This window comes from Orbilia oligospora (assembly GCF_000225545.1).
Source record: "Orbilia oligospora ATCC 24927 unplaced genomic scaffold scaffold00188, whole genome shotgun sequence".
In the NCBI taxonomy this organism is placed as follows: domain Eukaryota; kingdom Fungi; phylum Ascomycota; class Orbiliomycetes; order Orbiliales; family Orbiliaceae; genus Orbilia; species Orbilia oligospora.
Window position 1 is genome coordinate 838,152 of NW_011645745.1, and position 16,142 is coordinate 854,293.

The window sequence follows — 16,142 nt, forward strand, 5'->3', positions numbered from 1 at the left end:
AACTTAAAATTTATGCTCCTAGCTGTTCTCATTCCTAGACGTCGCAAAGGACACCACTTTGTTTGGCTCCTAGCTATCTTGGGACCATACAGGCATAGCTTACCCTTACTTGACCTTCATTCAGTGAAACTATTGTCTTACCCACGCAGCATAGTATTCTTCCGTTTTTTAAACTATTTTATTTTCCATACAGTGTGCGTATATACCATCATGGCCCTGTCTTTCGTGCCCTCAGATGATGATGCGAATTGGGCTACCCTTTCACGCAATCCTTCATCTATGCATAACCGGAAGAATGGCATCCCCAGCCAGGGCCTGCAGCAAGCCAATATGGTTGCGATTGATGTTCAGAACTGCCTTCAAAGCCAGTCTAGCAACCAATTTCCTTCGAGTCTTCCGGAGGCAGATTTGACCCAGGAGATGGATTGGCTAGGTGATCCCGTGGCCTTATCAACAATGCACGCGGAAACAGCCGGGGATGCATATGGTCCAATTCTCGACCAATATTTCAATGATGGTAGGCACCCATGTCATACCATTGAAGCCACATGGGGTTGGTACTAAGCTTTGGGCAGGATACTGGGAGCAATACACTAGAGGTCCGGCCTCACAGGAAGACTCACGACTAGCTGTGGAGGGGGGCCATGGCGGCGTATTTGCAGGCCCCAGCGGCCCGGACCCTTCCCGTCCCACTCAAGATACCCATAATCACCAGTTTGACGCCCAAGACCAGGGCTCAGCCCCCGCCACCGACCTACCGCGACCCATTTCCGCCCAAGACCTGAATTTACCAGATCCAACCCCAAATGACTCTTTCGAAACCTCTCCAGAGAAACCTATTACGACTAAGCAACGGCGAAAGCCAATAGAACGAGCCTGTCGGGATATTTCAAAGACTGACTGTGGTGAGGTATTCTCCAACGAAAGGAATCTTGGCGAGCATCTCCTCAAAGAGCACAAGATAAAAGCTTTCGGCTGCCCTAATAATGGATGCGACTATGGAACACCAAGAAAGGACAACTTAGACGCTCACAAGAAAAAATGTAAATGCGGGCCCCGCCCAGTCTCTTTACCTACTAAAACACAGGTTTTGAGACGCTTATGGCTTGGCACCAAACGCTCGCAACCCAAAACGATCCTTTCAGGTCTAGGTACAATAGAAAAGACGATCGCGCAACAGCCCGATTTTGTACACTCGACTTTACAAAATAGTCATCAGATGCCCCAGGCTCCAGATATGCCTGCGCCTTATCCAACCGCACCTTCCCCTACAGAAACAGTACCTCCACTCCCACCTCACACGGGGGAAGCAAGCCTACTGAACAATGCACCCTTCATCTCAATGGGTAATGGTAATTCTATTGCCATAAACACCCAAGCGGCTTCTTCTAATTCCCAACCCGAACCTCAGGTTGGTCCCAAGTCACCGTCAAGAGACTCCCTTGAGCGGGAAAACGCAAGACTTAAGACCGAAGTGAGCAGGCTCAAGGCAGAAGTGAGCAGGCTTACAAAGAAGGTCGAAAAACTAAAGACAGTATGTAAATCTTTGGCCAGATCTCTCCAGGTTGTCGCAGAGGCTAGGACATAGACACACCAAAGTGACGGGTCTTAATACATACCATGTTTATATATATATATTGTCTCTAGTAGTGTTTGATTTGGTTGAAGCCTTTATTTGTTCGGGCGGTTTAGCGAAATATTATGGTTCATGGCATCACGGTTGTATATGAGGCGTTTTCTTTTCTTCTTCTTCGTTTTTTGGAATCAACGGACTGTAGGGTTGACTGTATGGATTGGCGAAGACGTTGACATATACATATGAGCTTAACGTAAAAATAATTATTTAATAAGGTATAAGCCAGGGGGAAATACTAAAGCTCAAAGAACTACTACATACTTTATACTGTTGACGACGGGCTGGAGCATTGGGTAGTACTATGGTCGGTCGGCTAGATGGTCTCGCGCTAGCCGAAACCTCGAGGAAGCGATATCGAGGTGCTATAAATCGATGGCGACAACCAAGTCGAGCTGTTTAACATTAATTCTAAACGTAAAAAGACCGATCGATCGATAAACACCTAGCACCTGCTCACCCTCTTTACTAAGAAGGTTTCCTCCCGTGGTCGACTAATCTTATTAGAATTAAAGAACTCGCCCTTCTGTAATTTGCTTGATTGTGGGGTCCTAGTTGGCCATACTGATTCTAGGGGTTTGTTGTTATACGTACTCTCATCCAATTAATGCAATTGCATGCACGAGGGCTGTCGGGCGGGGCGCATATATGCGCATAGCTATGCATAGATTTTGGTGGCTGACCCGGCGTCTGGTTTCGAGACTAGATTTTAACAAGTTAAGTTTAATCTGTCTTTCGACGAGAGCGGGAGTTCCACTAGTTAAGTTATAGGATGAAAATGGAAATCATGAATTCTAAATATACAATATTGATAGCACAGAGAGAGAGGTAGAAGACTAACGGGTACTCGAGTCCATATGCATAGCCATATGCATGCGCATGGCTACTATAGACTTGTATATTTACAATCTCAAAGGAAGCATTGCAACAACCAACACATCTTGTCTCGCGATCGTTAACCAGGCCCTGCATTGTCAGCTTTTCGCCGATACGCAACGCGGTCGATATCGGTTGTATAAAATTCGCATGTACTTGCATGTTCTAACTTTCTATGGGCTCTGTGCCACAAGAATGTCATTTATGAAAAGGAAATTTGCTGGTATCTTGGATTAGGGTGGCCGGTTGAGCCCACCCTTCTAAGTCTATATAGCTATCGAACAGTCGGCATTTGTGTATATAGTGAACTAGACTATGTTCGGGCGCTCCCGGCTCATGCTTTTTCTAAAAGCATTTCAGCATAACTTGATGTGGTAAATGATCGTGGAATGTTTCCTAGACGGGAACTTGGGTCAGTAAAGTTCGTAATAGTGCATTAGGATGTCGTATACGCGTACTTGAGCACACACTCGATGCTTAAACCGACCATGCGCCAATTTTCCCATGATGATATTGGCTTTGGCTATCAGCAAATGCAAGTCTTGTGTCTAACACCATTACGTACAACCTAACTTCTGAATTCATGGCAAGGGTCGGGTTTGCGCAATAGGACTTAGTACTAGTAGGGATGGCGGGAAACATTATAATATTATCGGGAGGCATGGACCGGACCAATGGGGGAAAAAGGGAAGGACATAATCCGGCTATATCGCCCCTAGGATGATTAAGTTCTCGAGTTCTCTGGAATGCAAACTACCCTAGCCCAATCCGCCCCGAGCTCCTTCATAAGGTTGCGAGGAGTCCTAGTTCTAGCGGGTATTTGCTTTAGTGATTTTTGTGAGCGTCTAGTAGCTCTGTGAGAATAGAAGGAACACCCTTTCTCTTTACATGTATACATACAATACCGACATAGTGCACCACCGACCAGCACTGGTCTAATGAGACAATACTCACCAATTCCCTTGGAAAGTGCAAAAGCCGAGCTTTATCCACCCAGACTCCCGATTTCTTTAATATTAACACGAAATTAGATTAGAAAGGGGTAGACAGTTTAATTACCTAGATTCCTGAGAGCATGAGAGGCTACTCATGTTACGCCAGCCAGAGACTTTTTTTTTGGAAGGGATGTCAATGCAATCTCTCCAATGTAGTCACCCTGTGCCTGCCTGCCTGTCCCTGCATTGTTCATCCTTAGGTCACTGGCAATTACCGCTGAATAGATATGCGGCCGCTTAATACCTCATGTGGCCTTTGGCTTTCCGTCATTAGATACAGCCAGCATCTGGAGGAGAAAAACGGAAGATTAGTTAGGGGTCACTAAGAACCCTGTTTGGCATACATAGTACCACAGTTCGAATCTTTCCAAAACCTCCGTATACGCGTGGCTTCTTAAGATCTTGAAAACTCAAAATAATCTATAATATAATGTGGCTTTTTAAATAATATGATTTAAGAATCTCTCTACCCTTGCGCAACTGCGCTTGCGCATGCATAACAGCGTTTTATAGTATCTAACAATAAAAGGAACGGGCCGTTCTCCGCAACTAGGCAGTGTTAGCCGCCCTTGTGGTACGATACTAAACTAAACATTTAATTCGGTGTACATGTTCACGACGTTAGTTACTGTGAGAATCAACCACCGTTTCTTCGTTTCGATTCACCATTCGCGGTAAGTGGTCAATGCCTAACTTCCGAGTGGTAATCTCTATTATATATAATTATAGTCGGCCGGTTTCTGTCGGTACTAGAGAATTTAAACTTGTGGACTGTTTTAGAATCGGGTAGCTTTCAATTTATAATTTGAAAGCTTACTCGACACTAATTCGATGATTCTAGATCTCGAGCTCTGTGCTGAGACAGAAGCCAGATTTTGATATCCGAAAGAGGCTGTCAAGAAATATTAGCCCTATATTCCGTAAACCAAAACAATTTAATGTGTCTGTGTATACTTCGAGACTAGTGAGGACTGGTCTTGTTCCCAGACGTCACGAAGGAGGCATGTGAGGGCCGTGTGTGCCTCTTCTCCTTTCCTAGTCTGTTTGCTAAGAGTGCTTTCCTAGAATCAAAGAGCCAGGAGGTCGGAAGACCTTTCGAATTTCTAACACATTCATTTCTTTTTCGAAAAGCCGATGGGGCCTTCAGACCAACCAGGTGTCAATTGAATGGAGAATCTCCTTCTGCGCCTGATTTCTTTCTGTTTTTCATCTTTTCCCTGAATTTATTCACTAGAGGTAGCCAACTTATATTCAAAAATCACAAAGGATCTTAGTTACTGCTGCTTTTGATTCTCTAATTCTTCTAGGTTCGATATTTGTGGGATAATAAATACTCTAAATATTATCTCCAGATCGACCTGAAAGGTGGGGGAAAAAGAGTATCCTTGCCAGGCCTGGCCACAGCTACCTGTCATTCCTGAAGTTTCGAGGTGAATGGAGTCACGGGGCGGTTACATATGTATGGTAGCCCTGCACCTGATTTGAGATTACCGAAAAATTCTCACACTGTGCTCGCCTGAATATGGTGCAGCCAGGTAGCAGCTAACCTGAGGAGATTGAACACCCATCAGCCCGTGCATATATACGTAGAATGCACATGGAGCACGGCACAATCATACATGCATATGGATAGATCAATATTAATCAAGCATAGAATTAATATTTAGATGGATAGATGGCTACGGATATCAGTTTAGGAACGACAGGTCCTGCATCGAGACCGCCCTGCATCCCAATTTGGGCCCGGATTTCAGGCTTTTGATTATTTTACTATACTACTTACTCTAGATCTATAGATTGTAGCTAAGGAGCGGGATTGTGGATTTCACGCGGCTCAAGATAATGAACATGCCTACTCTCCTTTTCCTAGCCCACTCTTTTTCAGAGCCTAATATCTATAAAATGGTACCGGAGCGCCCGCGCCCTCGTAGATGTCAACTACTTGTCATCCCTTTTGATATTCTGAATTCGACTGTACCATACTTGAGTGTGCGGTCGAGGAGTTTGGATACGAGAAAACCCACTACTGATGAGACCCCTCATTGATTTACTTTTCAGATCTTTATTTGAAATCTATTCTCTACTTTGATACGTCCCTTCGGTCTTCTAATTCTAATATAATATACGACACCGATCTTTTATTTACTGGTATACCTGTAGCGCGTCTTCTGGCACGCATGCAAGCTACAACTTCTTGCGTATTACTTGTTCAAGGAATCTGCGCCCACTGATATTCTAAACAGAATCAATATTAATTTTATCAAGATTAAGTTCAAGTATCCATCATCGTCGCAATTGCGCAATGAGCACAAAGTGGCGTGAAGGGTTGCTTAGCGATGCGAAAACTTCTGATAGCGCACCACCACGGGCCCTACTAAATCCCCGAGCAAATAGTCAAGGTGGCCCCAATGCTATCACCGACATGGCGGACCATAAAATAATCAACTTTTCTGACCCACGGTCTTCTGCCAATTATTTGAACCCTTTAGGTGGGTTTCCTCATGGGGTCACAGTGCAAGAGCTTTATGGCGCCTATAGTAGTAGCACTGCAGCTCTACACTCATCTTCTATTTGTTCTCCTGAGGTTTCCATCAAAAGCGCTAGCGCTAGCCCACAGGCTTTCTCTAGTAAGTAAACGCTACAATATATATGTAGACACCGCGCAGCATCTATAGTTATCCTATGCATGATTTGCAAGTCAATGTCATAGATTAAGTAACGTTCTGGAGGAGACATATTAACATTGAGTGTCTATTAGACTCATCAGAGAGCCCTCAAACACGCAAGACCGTATCTCCGCTTCCTGTAGCCTCGTACCCCCAACTTGAGTCTGGTACAAACCTTGGTGCAGCGACCTTTGAGTCGAATGATCTCATTCCTCCACAGCCTAACCCCCTTGTTTATGCATCTTGCCAACACCCGGGTAAGGAAATAACTATCATAAATCCCGTCAACTAACCCAATCCCTTAACAGCGAATGTTCGAATTCGTTCTGATGAATATCTTTTTTTGCGATTACACCAGAAAAACATCCGGGTCTGGAAGATGAACTGACCAAGGGCTATCGCCGCTCCTATTTATGCACCGAGTGCCCCACGGAGTTTACCAGCCGCCGAACCCATGACGACCACGTATGGAGCGAACATGGCAGAAAAAATTACTCCTGCCCTATCTGCCCAAGAATGTTTGCGAGGTACGATAATCTAAAGCCCCATATAACTTCCCGTCATGGTGCTGGTCGGCGACGACGTCGACACGCTTCACACTTTGGTGCCAAGGGTAAGGGCTTGACAGCACAGATCCCGGTGTCCAACGTGCCCCCGTTCCAATTCTTGGTACCCCACTCGACTCCCTTGTGTCAAGATTCACAGGAAGTGGTGGAAACTTTGGGGCGAACCGGCCCACCGTTTGTAACCTCGAACGAAGCACCCAGCACACCAAGCTCGTCAAACTTCCCGACACTCTGCGTCCCTAGAGGAGGTACTAGCAGCTTTTATGCAGAGAGTAACACAGGTACCGATCACGCGGAGTTGTGGGAAAAACTTGGACAGATGGAAATAAGGCAGGGGCGACTTGAAGCTGAATACTTGACGCTCCGTGGTGAGATGTTGAATTCACAGCTCCACGGCGAATGAAGCGAACTTTAGCCCCTAAGTAGGGTCCACTCGCTTTGCAAGACCTCCCCAGACCCCACGAAAGGGGCTTCAATCCTACAAGTTAGATATACAATTTGCCCAAGTGATCTTGATATTTGAACCTCTGAACAGTCTAGACCCAAACTCAGACCGGGAGTAGCTAGTGCTAGACAATATTGGTTTTCGGTCAGGGAGTCTCACTAGCTCATACGCTTTTAATGTTTTAAAATGCCCCCTCCTTACAATATATATCGCGAGATATCATACTCAGATTGGATAATTAATTGCATGCATGCATTGGAATTCGGAATAGGGTTGTATTTTAATTTCGGTACTTGCGCAATCAGAATGACTTTGGATTTGCTCCCAGGATTGTCGAACCTCCTCTCATATTCTCAAAAATCTTCGATGACTACTCTACCAAAGCTGATAGCTAAACTCTTTTAGTATACTATATATTGCAATTGAGCGCTTGGTCTCGAAGTCTAATAACCGAAAAGATTTCCTTTCAATGTGGACTTGATTATCTGTATTGCCCATTGAGAAACAAAAAAATTCAATATCGATACCATCGACGACCGGCCTTATTGGTTTGGTCACAGCGACCCAACTGTCCGGCTCAAGATACACTGATAGATCTATCCACCAATAGTCATCGCTTGATTCTTGGCACTTCTACTCAGTATCTTCAAGGCGATAGACAAATTTCACAGCACTTGACTTCCCCTCTTTCAAATCCTTTAGCGCTCCACTAACCCCATTCAACCCGCCCTTAATGACCTCATAGGGGTGCCCCTGGAACCAGCCTTCATCTAATCCTCTAACGAGCCACCTCAAAAACAAAAATCCAATCTCCCTTCCAGTAGTTGCAACGCTCACCCCTTGCTTTGCCTCTTCACTCCCTTCTTCCCAATTATTTTGAAATACCCATCCAACGCTTGTTCGAACCCAGTTGACGTCTTTGCTCAAGTTCTTTGCCTTGGGATCAAGTTCCAATCCTAAGACCCCAGTAATCTGACCAGTTTTGCTCAATACCGCCGCAGAATCAAGAACACTACCATGCTCGCTAACTGCATCGAGGACGTAATCGACACTGTCAAAGCCGTTCTTTTCTAAGGCAGCTTTGATACCCTTGACAACAGCTTCATTTCCATCTCTATAGTCGACTAGTTCATCGGCCTTAGATCGATCAATAAGGGTTTCTGCGAAGTCCTTGCCACGACCTACGACACCAATGATCGGATGAATGTTGGAAAGCCGAGCAAGCTTGATACCAAATGCGCCCACAGCTGTAGCAGCACCATAGATGACTAATGGGGTCGGTTTGGTAGCTGGAACCCATGGATGTGGAAGACGGAGTGTGTGGTAGAGTGCCACGACAGCGGTGAGTGCTGCGAGAGGAATAGTTGCAGCCTCTATAATGCCGTTAGCTATATCTACTCATGTAGGACTTGAGAGATCAACCGAACTACATACCCTCAAAGCTAACTTTCTCCGGCAACTTCACCACCATAAAGTCGAAAGCAATTGCATACTCCGCATAACTTCCATACGGATTCTCCCAATGACGATAGGCGATGACCCTATCCCCTTTCTTGAATTCATAAACCTCAGACCCCACAGATTCAACATACCCAGAAAAGTCATCACCAGTGTTTATGGACTTATTCCACCAGAGTGGAAGTTTCCAATCCTTTGGATTGGAGCCGGCGACCACGACTTTGATAAGGACTTCATGGGGCCCTGGTGTTGGGATTGGTATTTCTGAAATTGTAGTTGTGGTATCGGGGTTAACGACGAGAGATTTCATTGTTCCTGACATTTTGGAAATATTTTCAAGGTATCAATGCTAAGGGAAATTGTTTTCTTTTCTTTGAAGTATAGATTCGAAGACTATTATATCGATTGAGGAATGAAGCGATACTGCTGATAATACAACATACCAACAGAACTAACAGCTCGAATTCCTCCATTTTATAGAACCTTCCCATATGAATATGCATGCCCTACACGCGCGACAACATTCCCCCGACCGCTCCAAATTAAGTTATCAAGATCTCCGAAGCCCTATATAGCTAGCGCCTTGCCCGTGTGCCCAATCTCCTAGTTTAATAATTCCCCATACTCCGGGATTAGGGAAGGAAATAACAAATTACATACGCTAAAAGACTAAAACGTAAGCTTGCGCGAGTATGGCGTAAACGGTTGTACACCGGGGTATGAATGGGTTAAACAAGCTTTTTTCGTTTCTGACCTGCCGGAAGAGCTTAAGAGGAAGTCATGGAGCTGGTTGTATGTTCTCGGAACGAAAAATATGCCGAGTTCCGGAGCTGGGGCCCAGGGTGTCGGTCTTGGCTTCAGCGGGAGCTTGGAGCTTTACAAATCCACCATGAGGTTCAAGTAACATGATTACGTCAAGCGCCTGAAGACTTAACGTTGTAGCAGCCGCAAAAATAATTTTTCATATGGAATAAACATTTAAATCAGGAAGCCCTAGTACATGAAATTGCCTACATCAACAACTTAACTTTAATGTATTCGAGACTCGTATCGAGTAGTCGAATGTTGCATTTTGTGACAAGATATCGGAAGCAACACAGTTCGCTGAGCTAAGCTGGTTTAGTGTCGAGACTGCACACTTGGCTCGGAAAAAGCTATTTAAGTGAAATATAGACAAATTGAGAGTAAATATTCCCACCAGGGCCGTTCTACGTATACTCTGAAAACTTAACCTACTATAGCAATATGCCTACTTGAGATTGTGGTGGTATAAGATAAAGCCTCTAATCCCCTCTCCAGAGCTCACGCTAGGTATAGTGCACATGCTTGCGACCATTATTCCGATCCTACAAAAACATGTTTTTCCGTCTTGGTGAAATCCATGAGGGCTGTCTCGATGTCGATAAGTCTCTTTGTTTTCGCCTGAAAATCTCGGGGAAAAAATACTTTGTGTACGATGCGACGCCTGCCAGAGTGGTGTAGGCTTTGGCTACCCATCGGGACTATTAGCCTAGTACTAATCAATTGCAATGTGTAAGAATTAACCGCTCTCGTTGATTAAACATGCATGCGTATATATCCCAAGAGAACCAACCCTAACATCTCTCGTATATAGCCAAGCCCTCGAACCCATCAAAATCCCCCACGAAATCTTCCAAGAATTCATCGAACCGGGCCTAAAACAACCCCCCCAAAAGGCAACAGCAAGTCAAGAAATTACCTCCAACATCGGCAATGATCTCTTAAATATCAAAATAATGTCCTGGAACTTAAAGGACTATTTAAAAGAAACCCCATTACGCAAGGGAGCAATGCCGTCCGGCCTTCAAGCATTCGGTTCAGAATCAATCTTTGAAATAGTCACTGAAACAGGGGTGTTAATACAAAAACTACTCGATATCGTCATAAAATTCGAAGACGATGCAACAGATAAAGACTATAAAGCCGATCCAGATTTACATACTAAACATGCAAAGGCATTGGCTGCGCTTCAGAAGATAAAATCAGTGGTACCACAGATCACGAAGTTTACAATAGACACCCCAATCGACTTTTGGAAGTTGACGCCAATAGAGCCCAATAGTCCAGATCTAGTCGTCTGGAAAGCGCTCGAAAGCCTCATTATACCGCTTAATATAGACATCGAGGATCCTATTCAGCGTGCTATGATATGGTTAGGCTATACATTCGAACCAAATACCTCAGGTACCTCGGGAACATGGTCTATCAACCCCGACAAAGCTGACCTTCGTGTTAAAATATTAAAGTCTATTGCAAAAGGAATAGATGATTCAGTCACAATATGGTCAAGCCCTTGGGAAAATTTTAGGGACGCGATAGTAGAGACCGCTATGGAAATATATATTCCGGACGAGTTTAAAGAAGACATGGTTTTTGTGATGGGAGAGAAGTTATTGGCTAGAGTAGAGCTCTATCTCGATAGGGTCAACAAGTTAGGACGGTATCTGGGAGAATATAGTGAAGATGCTATGCTTTTGATTAAGGCTCTTCCTGAGGGCTGGGATCGCGAGGATTAATTAATCGACCCAGGTTTGTGCTCGCTTTACATTTAGCCAGAAGTTTAACAAAACAAAAAGTTTAAAATTCAAAAAAATAACGGGCTCCACCGCGATTCGAACGCGGGGCCTCTCGCAAGATTGCATGTAATGCGACCCAACTGTGGAAGGTATTAGTTTATAGTTCGTAGAAAGAATATATTAGAATGGGGGTACTTTCAGCGAGAATCATACCACTAGACCATGAAGCCTGTGTTTCAGTTGCCGCCATGGTTGGGGTAGAGAACTTACAATGTGTTGGATTTTGTGAAGGCTGTTTGAATTTTGAGTTGGGGTAACCTCAGTTTGGTTGCGAGACTGAACCTCCGTGGCCAAAGGAGGCCTCGAGATTTATATTTGTATGGCACCAAGCCCCATGCATGATTCTATTTATCGACACCAGGGTTTCAACGAAATTGGCGTATAACTACTTTTTTTTTGATATATGGACATTCTTGTCGGCACCTTGTATGTTCTATTCGTATATAGCTATAGGTCTGCGCAAAACATGCACATGACTCTAGATGCCAATTGATTCTACATTTGTGGTATAGTCCCAGGTAATAGTGATATGCGGATTAGTTCTCTTCGTTCTGTAGATTCCTATTGTACGCCTCGTAGAACGCTTAACCCCTACTCCAAAATGCTTATATACTACCACACTCTTTCCAGACTATATATTATCAATTCTCATATAAGCATAATTATGAAACTTTAAAAGAATCGCATAGATGATCGTGGATTTAATAAGCTCCACACATCCCGAGCTCATGCGCCCGTCACTAAGGACTTACCATATCATATTTTCATAATCGCACGAATAGAATTGAAGATATTCATGGCTGTGATGGATGTTTTAAAACTAAAAATTGGTACTTCGTAAACCTTTACTATAGTGCAATTCAAAATACGATTACCGAACAGTTAATAGACAAAAGGTTATTTCTCAACTTTTCCTGCTTCTCGAGAAAGCTGCAAGACAAATAAACCCGTACTAAAGATGGCTTTAAATTCAAAATTAACATAAGAATCTGAAAGTAAATAATAGAAACTTTTACCAAATTCATACTGTAAAATAAACTGAGGAACTAGTGGCAGGTTTCTGGGCATACTTTAAGAGAGAACAGCGGCCGCCACCAAGTAGTTTTCAAGTACGTTGTATAGTCATTACGTAAAACTATAGCGGGTTCTGTCCTACGTTAACTTTCAACCCGAATATACGGTAGCTCATCTATTTACCGTTGTATAATACGGGTTTTGAGTGGGGAAAAGCCAACGAAAACTAAATTTTATCTCTTTCGCTCTGGTATTTTTGGTATCTAAATGTCTCCGGCATATGCATCTAATTACGTGAGAGAATGTTATGAGACTTGAAAGGCTCTAACACCTGGATATCCCTTCAACTCGTATCAATTGCGCGCTAGCCCAAGTCGATATGCATAAGGCATCGGCCCGCATATTTCCTTGTTTTTTTTTGGGCATTTTCGTTAAAATAGAGCTCCGGATCCTGGCATCCGACCAATAGGATGGGGATGGAGGGCAACGCGAATTGCATTTTTTCTATTATGCATATATATATGCAATACTACTAGCATGCTCCCGCTACAGAACAAAGATTATCGATTTGACCCGACAGCTGTCGATACATAGCCACTGGAATGGTAGGACTCCCGAGAGATCCGGTCTATAGATCTATGGTATGCGAAGATTCGAACGGGTTGGTCTCGTCCCCAGCTGCCCAGACACATTAAAGTGTTGCCGAAACGATCAATTTTAACTGTATGTACTCATGTTACGTTACACTGCCCGGACCCACAGCGGAACTAAACTTCATGCATCTTCCAGTCGCCCACATAGCTTAGTCTTGTATCAAAACATGTCACTTCGGCACGCCTACATACCTATCAGACATTGAAAATTTACCCCTTTATTATACTCCACCGGGCTTGACCTGCTATTAACTTTACTCGAGCATTTTAATTCGCGATTCCGCGAGAGGAATCATAACGTCATAGAGCCATGCACCGTAAAGAGGCATTGTTGTTTCCGCATTCCGATACGACCCATCGACACCCGCACACACTGCTATACATTATCTCATCGCATTATCTAGATGCAGCTAACACAATATATGCAAGATCTACGACCCGGAAACTTACAATCATAAAATTAAGTATATAGTCAGCTTCGATCGATGTTGCTGCAGATTTATAGCTCATTGATGCAGCAGTCGGGGATTAGTCGGAACATTGACTATGATGGCCAGACCGATGTTCCCGCATTGAAATTATCACTAGCGTTTCTGGTTAACGAATAGATTTTCTAGTAAGGACTTAACTAAGGAGGGCATCGGACCCCGCATTTGACCTCTTGGTGAGGCTTCCAAGATTTTGAAACGCTCTCGAGATCTCTTAGCTTTGATATGACTAGGAAATATATATTGTATGATGGGGTTCTGGCAGTTTCACTAGACTACATTCAGGTCATCTTCCCAAACGAAGCACTTTTGACCGACCCTCTAACTAGATAGGTCAATGAAGCTATCTACGCCATTACGGATCTAAGAGTTGTGCACCAATTCCAAGCTATAGCTGTTTGGCATATCATAAACTGTTTTAATGACTGCCTCTATCGAAGGAGATGCCTCTACCAAAGCCAGAATGCCTCAAAAAAAAGTGAGGAAAAACATCCTCAATCTCTCAAAAGGAGAGACCGACAAACTCATTTTTGCGTGGAAATGCATCCAAGAAAAGCCTGCAGACTGCCAAGATGGCTTTTTTGCTATAGCTGGCTATCACGGCCAACCCTTCCGGGGAGCTGGTTACGGAAACGCTATGTGGTGGGGGGGTTACTGCCACCATGGCAATGTCCTTTTTCCAACATGGCATCGAGCTTACATTCTACGCCTCGAGGAAGCCCTCCAAAAAATCGACGCGGACGTCACTCTCCCTTACTGGGACCAGATGAATGGCGAATATGGAGAAAAGGAGAAGAGGATAATTCCCAAAATCTTCACTGATAGAAAGTACAAATTTAGTGCTGCAGCTGGTGGCCATACGATCGATAATCCTCTCTATTCCTATAAGTTCGTGAAGGGATTCAAAGATAGAATTTCAAGATCAGATTTGGACTACGGTAAACCTGAGGGCTACAAGAGAGTCAGATATCCCTATTCCGGCCTAGTAGGTAGTAGCGACGAACGCAGGACGAACGTTCACAACGAATGGATGAATAGATTTAGCGACGACGAAGTAACTGATCTCCTCAACTTGAATCTCAGAAATTGGTTCCATGACAGGATTAATCAAACAGCTAGCCAGGGTAGGGCTATGGGTTTGCGGGAAAAATACAAAATGTCGTTGGAAGCCCCAAACTATACTGTCTTCTCCAATACAACTTCCGCAGCTCAGTGGAATGATGACAACCCCACTTCCGGAGCATTGGTTGTCTCCGTCGAGTCCCCGCACAATGGAGCGCATCTTGCTGTTGGCGGGTATGATGTGCCAGACCGGCCTAGCTTCGATGGTGCGAATGGAGATATGGGTGAGAATGATACCGCGGCGTTCGATCCAGTCTTTTGGTATCATCATTGCTTTATCGACAGAGTGTTTTGGAAATGGCAAAGCCGGCATATTAATGCCAAAGGCCATGATACTGTGGATGGTGTGAATATTATTCCTGAATACCCCGGAACTAGCCCAGTAGACTATCAAGGCCCAACTCCCGGAATTGCAGCGCATGAATGGTTGACAATTGATACTCCTCTTTATCCGTTCAAGATTCCCGAGAACGACTGGTCTGGTCGCGGCGGTCAATATTGGACAACGAGGGTACGTTTTTTGAAAAGTCGTCTGCCTACCTTTATGATCCATTGATCGATCGTTTACCATGCTGACCACTTCCGGCCGGCTTCCAGGAAGTTTCTCGTCTGGACTTGCTTCCGTATAGATACGACAAACCTGATTTGGCCCCCAGGAAAACACAATCCGATTCTGGGATAGAATCTGAGGATATTGAAGATTCACTAGGCGGCGAAGAACTTGCCTACGATCTTAATCCACCACAGCTCAGATACCCACGTAGTCAAAATACTTACCTTCGCATTTCCGGCATCGACCGCTCTACCATCTCGGGCTCGTTTATCATATCTGCCTGGGCTAAGGAGCCGAATAAGCCCGAGATATTCCTTGGTTGCGAGCCGGTGTTTAGTAGGTGGAACGTTTCCGGTTGCGCCAATTGCAACAATCATTTAAAGGTCACGGCGCATATTCCACTCGGTGGCTTCAGGAACGACTTCCTTGGTCGTGTAGGTTTCAGAAGTAAAATAGGTTCTAGTGACAGTCGAAGCGGGTTTGAAGTTGCCGGTGGCCAGTTTACTACCGCATTCGTTATCACGGGAGCTGGACAGCCTCTTGAAGGACAAGTTGAGGTTCGGAGCAGGAAGAGACTCAGGGAATATCCGGATAGTTATGGATTGAACCCATGAACCCGCAATATCCAAAGGGGAATGCTATCACCGCCCCCCCCCTTCTTACTAGTGCCAGCCCCTCTTAGCATCTGTTCAATAATATCCCGATTATATATATGTCACCTGTATCAAAAATCTAAACTCTTGTTCGCAGACGGCTGGTTCGCTGGCTGGTTCGCTGGCTGGTTCGCTGGCTGGTTCGCTGGCTGGTTCGCTGGCTGGTCCACAAGCTGGTTCACTTTCACAAGCTAGTTCACAAGCTGGGTGACCTAAGTGCCAATTCACAGCTGTGAACCGGCCCATAAAATCAATAATAAAAATCTTTATTATTATTTATTTTTATTTACAATTTCTATATTAAAAAGTTTACCACCAAGAAGATATTAGAGATTACACAAGGGACCCGGCACTAGCAAGAAGAGAGGCTAGCGATAGCAATCCCCTATTTAAATCTATTCAATGGGCCTTTGAAGCCTCGGT

At 44.4% G+C, this 16,142-nt stretch overlaps 5 protein-coding genes across 5 annotated transcripts; 4 read left to right on the forward strand and 1 right to left on the reverse strand.

Moving 5' to 3' along the window:
- Positions 1-210: 210 nt before the first annotated feature.
- Positions 211-1,588, forward strand: AOL_s00188g258 (uncharacterized protein; the record flags this gene model as incomplete). Its single annotated transcript, XM_011128506.1, has 2 exons — positions 211-517; positions 576-1,588. The coding sequence occupies 2 exons, from the start codon at positions 211-213 to the stop codon at positions 1,586-1,588; spliced, it is 1,320 nt and encodes a 439-aa protein (XP_011126808.1).
- A 4,218-nt stretch (positions 1,589-5,806) lies between these two features.
- On the forward strand, positions 5,807-7,139 carry AOL_s00188g259 (uncharacterized protein; the record flags this gene model as incomplete). The annotated part of the gene is made up of 3 exons (XM_011128507.1): positions 5,807-6,131; positions 6,263-6,427; positions 6,529-7,139. 3 exons carry the CDS (start codon positions 5,807-5,809, stop codon positions 7,137-7,139), a joined length of 1,101 nt encoding a protein of 366 aa, XP_011126809.1.
- Positions 7,140-7,814: 675 nt separating this feature from the next.
- Positions 7,815-8,961, reverse strand: AOL_s00188g260 (uncharacterized protein; the record flags this gene model as incomplete). Its single annotated transcript, XM_011128508.1, has 2 exons — positions 7,815-8,554; positions 8,616-8,961. 2 exons carry the CDS (start codon positions 8,959-8,961, stop codon positions 7,815-7,817), a joined length of 1,086 nt encoding a protein of 361 aa, XP_011126810.1.
- Positions 8,962-10,396: 1,435 nt separating this feature from the next.
- AOL_s00188g261 (uncharacterized protein) lies at positions 10,397-11,176 on the forward strand (the record flags this gene model as incomplete). Its single annotated transcript, XM_011128509.1, has 1 exon — positions 10,397-11,176. The coding sequence occupies one exon, from the start codon at positions 10,397-10,399 to the stop codon at positions 11,174-11,176; it is 780 nt and encodes a 259-aa protein (XP_011126811.1).
- Positions 11,177-13,854: 2,678 nt separating this feature from the next.
- On the forward strand, positions 13,855-15,680 carry AOL_s00188g262 (uncharacterized protein; the record flags this gene model as incomplete). The annotated part of the gene is made up of 2 exons (XM_011128510.1): positions 13,855-15,024; positions 15,111-15,680. The coding sequence occupies 2 exons, from the start codon at positions 13,855-13,857 to the stop codon at positions 15,678-15,680; spliced, it is 1,740 nt and encodes a 579-aa protein (XP_011126812.1).
- Between the last annotated feature and the right edge of the window lie 462 nt (positions 15,681-16,142).